Source organism: Lathyrus oleraceus, chromosome 2 (genome assembly GCF_024323335.1).
Source record: "Lathyrus oleraceus cultivar Zhongwan6 chromosome 2, CAAS_Psat_ZW6_1.0, whole genome shotgun sequence".
Taxonomy (NCBI): Eukaryota; Viridiplantae; Streptophyta; class Magnoliopsida; order Fabales; family Fabaceae; genus Lathyrus; species Lathyrus oleraceus.
In genome coordinates this window covers 90,890,962-90,902,225 of record NC_066580.1, presented here as the reverse complement: position 1 = coordinate 90,902,225, position 11,264 = coordinate 90,890,962, and the positions used below count along the sequence as shown (strand labels likewise).

The 11,264-nt window shown below is 44.0% G+C and overlaps 1 protein-coding gene across 1 annotated transcript; it reads right to left on the bottom strand.

The window, feature by feature from the left end:
* Positions 1-8,846: 8,846 nt before the first annotated feature.
* Positions 8,847-10,589, bottom strand: LOC127122060 (uncharacterized). Its single transcript, XM_051052467.1, has one exon. It carries the CDS (start codon positions 10,587-10,589, stop codon positions 8,847-8,849), a length of 1,743 nt encoding a protein of 580 aa, XP_050908424.1.
* Between the last annotated feature and the right edge of the window lie 675 nt (positions 10,590-11,264).

The following is an 11,264-nucleotide window of genomic DNA, read 5'->3' as shown; positions in this document are numbered from 1 at the left end:
CTTGTCAATCACATGCATCAAAAGGGTATCAAATTCACTCCTAATACCTCATACATTCAGAGCATTCAAATTAAAAGCATAAAGTAATGGGGATAAGGGCAAACCTGACTGGAGAGATCGAATGAAATTGAATTGCCCGATTGGGTTTGCAAAGCAATCTGAGGGTTTATATGAGAGGGAATTGGTTCTTTGCCGATGAGTTCCCTTCAGTCTCTAGAGGTTGCTCTGAACTCTGTTAGCTCTTCTCTCACTATCTTTTTCCCTGCCAGGGTAATAGGAATAGAATTTCCTTTTGTTTCACTGAAACTCTGAATTTATAACTTGATTTTTGTGGACCTGTGGGCTCAAATGTGAGAGGCCCAAGTCCAAAATTTTTCTGTTATATATATATATTTTTTTTTTTTTCGTTTTTCATTTTTTTTTTCGTTTTTTTTTAACACGTGGGCTTCGCCTAGCGAGCATGACAGTTCAAGAAATTCCTCTGAGTGTAGGTGATTTTGGTGGCTTTTCTTGGGACTCGCTAGGCGACCCATTCTGCTCGCCTAGCAAGCATGACAGCTCATGAACAAACTTTTGCTCCTTCAAGATTAACGTTTTGACTGACGAATAGACCCCATTTGAACTTGTTGGAAGTATCTCAAGCCATTCCCTTGTGTTGACTGATCATCTAAATAGAACCCACAAAGTGTCTTGGATGATACTCAAGCTTCAAACAAAAGATGTTAGTGACACATTTTTGTGCTTTTGGTTAGTAAACAAAAGTAAGAGAAACAATGATGTATAATTCAAGCATGCTTGGTGATCTCAAACCAATCACAAGGAGTCCCACCCAAAGGCAAAGGGAACCAATATACTAAAGATCCTTGAGGCAATGTAAATGCAATGTTATGATGCCATGAGGGATCTTAGGGTCAAAATTGGGGTCTTACAGCTATAAATTGAATAGAAGAAAACTATCCTAATGGCAATGTGGATACGGGGTCCCACTGAGTTTCGACTCTGCTATGCCTCGTATGACCTCAAGACGCTCTGCTCATCTTGCTTTCTGAAGTGGATGATTAGTCGATCTTTAACCTTCGAAGATTGTCGGATTGAATGAAACGATGATATAACACGGATGAACTCAGATTGCAGTCATTCGCTTATTTCCTCTTTTGCGTGGACCGCCCTTTTGGGTTTTCGATCCACCAGGATACCCTTTTTTGCCTGAGCCGCCCTTTCGGGTTTTCGACTCACCGGGTGTACATTTTTTTTATATCCCTAATTTTTGCCCGAACCTCTTTGTTCTATTTTTTTGGTTCGTCGGGATGCCCTTTTTTTGCCTGGACTCTTTTTCTTTTGTCCAGCGGGTCAATTATGCGAAGTATTTTTTAACTGCGTCTGAGTTGACAGGGGATGGGAAGTCTTCGCCATTCATGGTTGTTAGCATCAACGCTCCGCCAGAAAAAACCCTTTTAACCACGTATGGACCTTTATAGTTCGGTGTCCATTTTCCCCTGTGATCTGTGTTGGGAGGAAGAATTCTTTTGAGTACCAATTCACCAACTTGATACTCCCGAGGGCGCACTTTCTGATCAAACGCTCTCTTCATCCGTCTCTAATATAGTTGGCCATGGCATATAGCTTCCAGTCTCTTTTCCTCGACTAGGCTCAGCTGATTGTATCGAGAACTGACCCATTCTGCTTCGTCAAGCTTAACATCCATCAAGACCCGCAAAGAAGGGATTTCGACTTCAACCGGAAGAACTGCTTCCATGCAATATACAAGCTGATAAGGTGTTGCCCCGGTGGATGTTCTAATTGAAGTTCGATACCCATGTAATGCAAACGGTAACATCTCATGCCAGTCCTTGTATGTTACCACCATCTTTTGCACAATCTTATTAATATTCTTGTTAGCTGCCTCAACAACGCCATTCATCTTTGGCCTGTAAGGGGAAGAATTGTGATGCTTGATTTTAAAGTCCCGGAAAAGCTCTGCCATCATTTTGTTATTGAGATTCAAGCCATTATCAGTAATGATCCGCTCGTGAACTCCGTATTTGCAGATGACATCTCTTTTCAGAAATCTGGCTACCACCTGCTTCGTAACATTCACATAGGATGCTGCTTCCACCCACTTAGTGAAGTAATCAATAGCGACCAAAATGAATCTATGGCCATTGGAAGCAGTCGGTTCGATCTTGCCAATCATATTAATGCCCCACATTGCAAAAGGCCAAGGTGACGACATGACATTCAATGGGCTTGGAGGGATATGCACTTTATCTGCGTAAATCTGGCACTTGTGACACTTTCGGGCGTATGCGCAATAGTCTGCCTCCATTGTTAACCAATAATACCCCGATCTTAACAACTTCTTAGCCATTGCATGTCCTCCGGCATGGGTACCGAAAGATCCCTCATGTACTTCTTGCATTAACATGTCCGCTTCCTGCTTGTCCACTCATCTGAGCAAGACCATGTCGAAATTTCGCTTGTACAGAGTATCATCTGAGTTCAGAAAGAAGCTACTGGCTAACCTCCTCAACGTTTTCTTATCATTCGAAGATGCCCCAGTTGGGTACTCTTGACTCTTCAGGAAACGCTTGATGTCATGATACCACGGCTTATCATCTGATACTGCATCGGCGGCAAACACATAGGCTGGTATATCAAGCCGGGATACATCAATTCTGGGTACGTAGTTCCAACATAGCACCTTAATCATCGAAGACAAGGTAGCTAAAGCATCAGCAAATTGGTTTTCTTCACGAGGAATCTAATGCAGCTTGACCGTCGTAAAGAAAGTCAACAATCTTCTCGTGTAGTCTCTGTAAGGAACCAAATGAGGCTGATGTGAATACCATTTCCCGTTGCTTTGATTGATGACCAAAGCTGAATCCCCGTATACATCCAGGGTTTTAATCCGTAGGTTGATGGCTTCCTCAAGTCCTAAGATACAAGCTTCGTATTCGGCTTCATTGTTGGTGCAGGGAAAAGTTATTCTGGCACAAAATGGCATATGAACCCCCTCCGGCGTGATCAACACTACACCAATTCCGCGACCATTGACGTTGACCGCCCCATCAAACATCATAATCCATTTGGATTCAGGGTCAGGCCCCTCCTTCGGGAGTGGTTCCTCGCAATCTTTCAATTTGAGAAACATGATGTCCTCATCAGGAAAGTCGAACCTCATAGGTTGGTAATCATCAATCGGTTGCTCTACAAGATAGTCTAACAAGACACTTCCTTTGATGGCTTTTTGCGAAGTGTATTGGATGTCATACTCTGTCAGTATCATTTGCCACCTAGCAACCCTTCCGCTAAGCGTTTGATTTTCAAAAATAATCTTGGCTGGATCCATCTTTGATATCAATAGAGTCGTGTGAGTCAACATATACTGTCTTAATCGGCGAGCAGCCCATGCCAAAGCGCAACAAGTTTTCTCGAGCAGTGAGTATCTTTGTTCATAATCGGTAAACTTTTTGCTAAGGTAGTATATTGCATGCTCTTTTCGACCTAACTCGTCATGCTGACCGAGCACACAACCCATTGACCTTTCTAACACAGTCAAGTACATGATCAACGGTCTTCCCTCTACTGGAGGCATTAGAATCGGGGGCTCCTGCAAATACTCTTTTATTCTTTCAAAGGCTTTTTGACAATCATCATTCCACCTGACCTCTTGCTCTTTTCTCAGCATTTTGAACAATGGCTCGCATGTCGCTGTAAGATTAGATATGAACCTTGAAATGTAGTTCAATCTACCTAGGAAGCCACGAACCTCTCTTTCTGTTTTAGGTGCAGGCATTTCTTGAATAGCTTTTACTTTCGCAGGATCTACCTCTATTCCTCTTTCACTTACAATGAAACCTAACAGCTTACCAGTTCGCACTCCAAAAGTGCACTTGTTCGGATTCAGCCTTAACTTGAACTTTCTCAGAAGTTCAAACAACTTCTGCAGATTGTCCAGATGTTCTTCTTCTGTTTGGGACTTGGTAATCATATCATCTACATAGCATTCGATCTCTTTGTGAATCATATCATGAAAAAGTGTTACCATAGCCCGTTGGTACGTTGCCCCTGCTTTCTTCAACCCAAAAGGCATGACCTTGTAACAAAAGGTACCCCATGGTGTGATGAATGTCGTCCTCTCCATGTCTTCCGGTGCCATCCTGATCTGATTATAATCGGAGAAACCATCCATGAAAGAATATACGAAGAACTGAGTTGTGTTATCAACCAAAACATCGATGTGAGGTAATGGGAAGTCGTCTTTCGGACTAGCTCTAGTCAGATCTCTGTAATCGACGCACATCCGTACTTTGCCATCCTTCTTGGGTACTGGTACGATATTGGCAACCCATGGTGGGTAACTGGCCACTGCGAGAAACCCTGCGTCCCACTGTTTCTGAACTTCTTCTTTGATTTTCATTGCCATGTCAGGATGAGTTCGGCGTAACTTTTGCTTCACCGGCGGCATATCTTCATTCAACGGTAACCTGTGCACAACGATGTCTGTATCCAAACCTGGCATATCTTGATAGGACCAAGCAAAGATGTCGACGTACTCACAAAGCAGACTGATCAACTGCTCTTTCAAATCGGCCTGTAGACTGGCCCCGATCTTGATCTCTTTCTTGTTGTCTTCGGTACCAATGTTGACGGTCTCAATCACCTCCTGATAAGGTGTAATAGCTCGGTCCTCCTGTTTCAACAACCTGGCTAACTCTTCAGGAAATTCACAATCTTCCTCAACCCCTTCTCCGACTTGATAGATAGGATTGTTGAAGTCATACTTGGCCATAGTAGTGTCGTTAGTAGTGAGATCATCGCTGCATGATGGAGGATCATGCTTTACTTTAGAACGAGATTTTTTTTTATTGGAAAGAAAAAACGAAAAAGAAACATTGCCATTTTTTGTTTTGTAGAAGTAAAAAAAATAACTGAAAGAAAGAGAACACAAAATTGTTTGCAAAGGCTGTCCTTTATTGATGATGAAAATAATTGCAAAATGCGACTAAATGGATGGCCCTACAGATGAGTCATTACACCTTGGGCAAAGTGTAAGACTTTATTATGCATGTAAATAAAGGAAAACAATAAAAATTACTCTTTCAGTAGAGTAACCCGAACGACTTTTTCAGACGACCAATTGTTGAGCTTCTCTCCCGAGACACACGGGCGAATCCAGCTATCTAAGTCACAGTCGCTGTTGGCCTTGTCTTCATCTGCAGCATTGATGATGTGGGGAGAAACCAAACTCCCGCTGGAGAAAGTACCGGCTTCATTCTTCTGAGACCCCGGAGTAAACCCCAATCCAAACTTGTCTTCTTTGATGACTGGCTCCAGAAATTTGCCCCAGCCTTAGGCATTACCAGCTTTAACCACTTCAACAGCTTGCTTGCATGAAGAGATAGAAGTCCCGACCTTCTCAGACTTAGGTGAAAAGACAGCTTTGGGCGCGACCTCATTGATGTTTATGGCTTCGAAGCCCTGACACAGCATCTCATGCATCTCGCCATCCATCTCCACATACTTAAATGTAGATTGGTGGCTAACAAAAATATCCTCTTCACCACAGACAGTGACGACCTGACCTTCTAGTTCATATTTGAGCTTCTGGTGGAGGGTAGAAGTAACAACACCGGCATCATGAATCCCGGGACGACCTAGCAGACAACTATAGGCAGGCTGGATATCCATCACATAAAAGGTGCTCTTGAACACCTGCGGTCCAATCTTGACTGGCAACTCAATTTCGCCAAAGACAGATCTCTTAGAGCTATCAAAAGCCCTCACAACTAAATTACTTGGCCTCAGGATGATGCCATCGCAATCCAACTTCATTAAGGCTTTCTTTGGAAGAACATTAAGGGAAGAGCCTGTATCAACCAAAACATGGGAAAGCAACGCCCCTTTGCATTCCATTGTGATATGCAAGGCTTTATTATGATTCCTGCCCTCAGATGTCAGGTTATATTCGGTGAAACCTAGCCCATGGCTAGCATTTACATTTGAAACTACCGACTCCAGCTGGTTAACAGTTATCTCTGGTGGAACATAGGCCATATTCAGTACTTTCAACAAGGCTGCTCTATGCGCCTCAGAGCACATCAATAATGAGAGAATGGAGATCTTTGAGGGTGTCTGATTTAGCTGGTCGACTACCTTGTAGTCACTTTTCTTGATAATCCTCATAAACTCATCCACTTCCTTCTCGAATGCGGTCTTAGGAGGAGCTTCCTCAGTAGTAACCTCTTCGGTGGCTACCTGTTTTCCTTTAGCCTTGGCAGCTGCCTCAGCTTCAGTATTCGTGCGCAATGTTGATGGTGCAAATAGGAATCCACTGCGAGTGAAGCCACCAACCCCTCCAACATTGTCTACAGCGGAGCTACCAATGTCAATGTCTTCCCTGTTAACTTTCTTCCCCTGGAAGTAGACATCAGCCCCATAGTGCCACGGGATAGCACTGTCTTTCTCATACGGAACAGGTCATGGTACCGTGATGATGACCGGACTAACCAAAGCCGGTTGAGGGCTGTCAGAGTAAATTGTAACCGGTGCTGGACTTTCGATGTTGACCGTTGCTGGTTCTGTACTTTCTGGGAAATATACTATTGTCGGACCGGGTCTCTCGGGAACATATATTTCTTCAGGAGTGAAATAAATCGTCACTGTCGACACATCATTCTTCATTGGACGGGTCTGATCGAACTGAAGACATCCCTCATCTATCAGTTACTGAATACCCCTTCTCAAACTGTCACATCCGTTCTCAGCAGCTTGACAATTCCTGCACTCTTCCCCACAGCCCGGGAAAATCTGTCCTCTCAAAAGTCGGTCTTTAACCACTGATAGCGAAGTCTTCACTTTAGTCACATCAGAAACCAAATTCAAAGTTTCCCCACTATCAACAACATTAATCCTCTGCCCGCCGTGGGCTGGCATCGGTTTTTGGATAACATTAGGCACCGGATAAAAATTGATAGCCTTGGCATCTCTCAAATCTTGTACCTTTAGCTGGAAAGCCTTGCAATTTTCTGTAGTATGGCCAGGTGCGTTGGAGTGAAAAGCACATCTGGCGTTGACATCATAACCTCTAGGCAAATTGTTGGGATCGATTGGTGGGGCCAGAGTTCTTAACGTAACCAGATTCAGGTCAATCAGCCTGGGGAGTAATACAGAATAAGGCATTGGGATTGGCTCAATGACCCGGTCTGTCTGCCTTGGACGTTGTTGATAGTGTCTCTGTTGACCCGGATTACCTCTTTGTTGTTGATTGTTGTACCTGGGTTGATGTTGCGGATGATACTGCGGTTGCTGTTGTTGTTGAGGAGCAGGTGTAGGAATAGTGACTGCGTCCACTTGATCTTGATAATAATTAGGGCGTCCTCTGCCCCTGCCTCTGTCGGCATACATAACGCTTGTCTCGCCTTCTCTTCTTCGCTGACCGTTACCAACAAACGGTTTCTTGGGACCTGATGAGCTGGAAGCACTATTGTCTTGAATTCGTCCCATCTTCAGCAGACTCTCGATTCTTTCTCCAGCAATTACTATCTCTGCGAAGCTGATTGATGGGCAAGCAGCCAATCTCTCAATATAATTGCCTTGAAGTGTGTTCATGAACATGTCCTCCATCTCCCTTTCATGCATAGGGGGTTGGACGGACGCAGCAATTTGTCTCCAACGCTGAGCATATTCTCTAAAGGTCTCCTTGGCAGTCTGAGACATTCCTTGCAACAAGGTCCGATTTGGAGCCATGTCCAAGTTGTATTGATATTGCTTGACAAAAGCCTTTTCCAAGTCTTTCCAGCTCTTGATGGTAGTACGAGACAAATGATAATACCATTCACGAGAAGCTCCAGTTAGACTGTCTTCAAAATAGTACATCCACAGCTTTTCATCTTTCGTGTCAGCTCCCAACCTTCCCAAATAAGATTGGAGATGAGTGCGTGGGCAAGAAGCCCCGTTGTATTTCTCAAAAGTAGGGGGTTTGAACTTGTGAGGAATCCTTACTCCCTGAACCAGACCAAGATTTGTAACATCAAAACCTAAGAAATTTTGAGACTCCAAAGATTTGAGCTTCTCAACAAGCTCATCCATACGGCAAGTGGTCTCGTGGGCTTCGTCGTGCAAAGAGAATTGATCATACTGATAATCTTCAGTAACGGGGCACCCGTTAATTCGAATTCCTTGATTCACATTGTACCTTCCGCCAATACCATTTCCAACATTCCCCGTGTTGCCAACATTACCCGGGTTTCCATCAGCATTTGCGTTACCCGCGTTACCAATGTTCACAGGGTTATCAGAGTTCCCAGGGTTACCAGGGTTTCCCTCAGCATTTGGTATCTCTACCTCCGGATCGGGCCTCGGTTGCTCAACCAATTCCCTCAGCTTTTCCAGGCCTTCTGCCTACCAGTCATCAATGTCATGAACTGATCCATCCTTTCATGCATATCAGCCAGCTCTTTCTGTACCTGGTCCATTGCTAGCTGCGGACGATTTTCCTTTGTCGGGTACCTGTGGACTCGCTTGGGACCAATAATGCCTGAAACAGGGAACAAACATTAGACACTACGGTGACACCTGCAAAACAAACAAGGGTTAGTATGCATGGTATGCGATGCACTGCTTATTCAATTTCAAGGCACCCCCCTTCTCAATTCCGGTTTGACCTTCCAGAACAACGTGTATAACTGCAATCGAACGTGCAAATAACAATACCGAAATAATCAAAGAGAATGAAACATCCGAAAGGTGTCATAGCCAAAATACAAGCTGTTCTGAGAGCGACGAACAAAGAAATGAGAACCCATCAACAAGCCTGATGGTGAACTCTACAAAAACAAAAGGAATCAAACATCTAGCCCAAACGAGTCGTCTCGAACTTCCTTAAGAAGCGCCTCTGTAACCGGGTCATTAGGGTGTTCTGTAAGGCCTTGAATCAACAAATTCCTCGTCTTGACCACTTCTTCCAATTTCTTGTACTTGTCTTGTTCTTTTGTTCTCTTGACCCCTGCTCGAATCTTTAGTTCGACGATCTCTTGTTCAACCAATCGAAGTGTTTCATGCTGCTCGTTCTCCTTACTCTTCAACTGCTCATTTTCTGCTCTGATTTCTATCTCAACCTGTCTTCGGCGATCAAACAATCCTTCCCACCTTTGCTGGCGCTCAATAAGCCTATATTCAGCTCTTCCTAACTGCTCCTTAGCAGCCTTGCAAGCTTTCTTCAGTATATCCTCACCTGAACAGACCTTAGGGATGTAATCAGCATCTTCAGCAATCCTCTCATTCCTTTGTTTTTGAAGCTCATTCAATCTTTGAACTTCTCTCTCAGCTTCTTTCTTAGCGCACAAAGTTTTCCTGAGGCCTTCACTCAGCTTTGCATTCAACTTATTGGCTTTTCCCTTTTCTTGCTTCAAACTTTTGTACTCAACCATGCTGATAGACTCAACAATAACTGGATCAGATGGTTCTCCCATAGAGAAAGGTAGACGAGTAATCCGAGCTCTTTCTCGCAACCAACTATCATACTGGGAAGACGAGATGTTGTTACACTTTCCATAGACAGTAGCACCTTTAGTTTGAATATTCCTCCAAGCTCCAGCAGCTTGCTTAACCAGTTCTAGATTATCTTGCACTGGGAAGTAGAAAGATTCCACCAGGTCTTGATCCTTAGGAGCGTGAGTCAAGGCATACCCTAATTGTCTTCTCAAAAGAATCGGGTTATAGTTGATACAACCCTTCATACCCAACAATGTCACATTAGGGTATTTCCCACAGCTAACCACAAAATCGCCACCTTTGGTATTCTGATTACACCATCTGATGTCTTTAGCAGTCAAGACAACCAACCTTCTAGCCCAATTCCTGGCTTGATGCGGATTCAGAAAAGCATCGTCACTTGGCAAGTGCCCCACGAGCCACTTATGGAACAATGGAGCGCAACATCTGACCAATCTCCCTCGTCTCTTCTCATTCTTATTGTGCACCGAAAAATAGAAATCACCAAGAAGGGTGGGAACCGGGTTCTTTAGCAGAAAGATATGAATAGCACTCATACTTACGAACTTCGGTTCATCGGCGAATAGCATAATACCATAGACACTCAATGCTAACAGAGCATACACAGCCTCCCAATTGCCTTGAGCAACACACTCTTCAGCTTTGTCTACCACAAAATCCAGATGAAATCCAGACAGACCTCCCTTAGAAGAGAGATTTTCCTTCACAACAAACACTTCCAGATGAAGAGCCTTAGCAATATCCTTATGCTCTGGTGGAGGTATATCGGAGTTGAAAGGGACACAATGCTGTAGAGGAACACCCAAGATCATAGCATACTCTTCCAATAAAGGAGCCAACTGGAAATCCTGAAAAGTGAAGCAACGCAACTGAGGATCATAAAACTGCAAGCAAGTATGTATCAGACTCCTCTGAGAAGCATCCAAGTCTTCAACCATAGGCAAGATGTTGCCATAAGTATCCCGGAATAAACCCACATGGTCAAGAGTAATCAAAGCTTTTATCTGACGCAATGGGCCGATCTTGGTATCGAAGAAATGATAGGTCACATTACTCTTCCTGGGAGCCTCCATAATAAGCACAGATCAGCCAAACCAAACCGAGAAAGGGAATACCCTGCAAATGAATAAGCATGAGATGTTGGATGCAAATATGCAGATGATGTTATGCAATGCAAAGGACATGTGACTGGTTCCGGCCATATACTGAACCACGGGCTGTTCTCTGTGAAGAAGTCCTCAAAAGTTGGCAGTCCAGGTATGCAGGTTTAAAGGTTCAGATCCACAAATAAAACCAGTGCCAGAAGTTCGGATCCAGGAAATAGAACCATGATGATTAGGTACCAGGTATCAGATATCAGGGTATTGGTGAGGTCAAGGGTTCCTGCACACCTACAAACAACCCACCCTGCTCACATGCGGAGGCTAAAGGGTAGAGACATTGACATCACGGACTCTCAAGCCGAATAGTAATAATGCGTCCACCGTTTCCGGTTTGGCATTACCACTATAAGAGGAGTGTCTCAGCCAAGTTCCCATGAAAGTAAGGTAAAGGTCATCCTAAAGGTCATCCAGACTTAACGGTTCTCCCAGATAGCTATAGCACTGTAGGAGATCCACAACACAGAATTCTCTAGAAAGATCCACATCTGAATTGTGTTTTCATATTCCAACATCGGACCGAGACGGAACGTGAGGGCATGTGAAACCATGCTAATCCTAAGTGCACTCAGGCCTGTGTATTGGGCC

Excerpts from the sequence above, each read along its gene's own strand:
- LOC127122060 (XM_051052467.1), bottom strand. The coding sequence starts at position 10,589 with ATGGAGGCTCCCAGGAAGAGTAATGTGACCTATCATTTCTTCGATACC.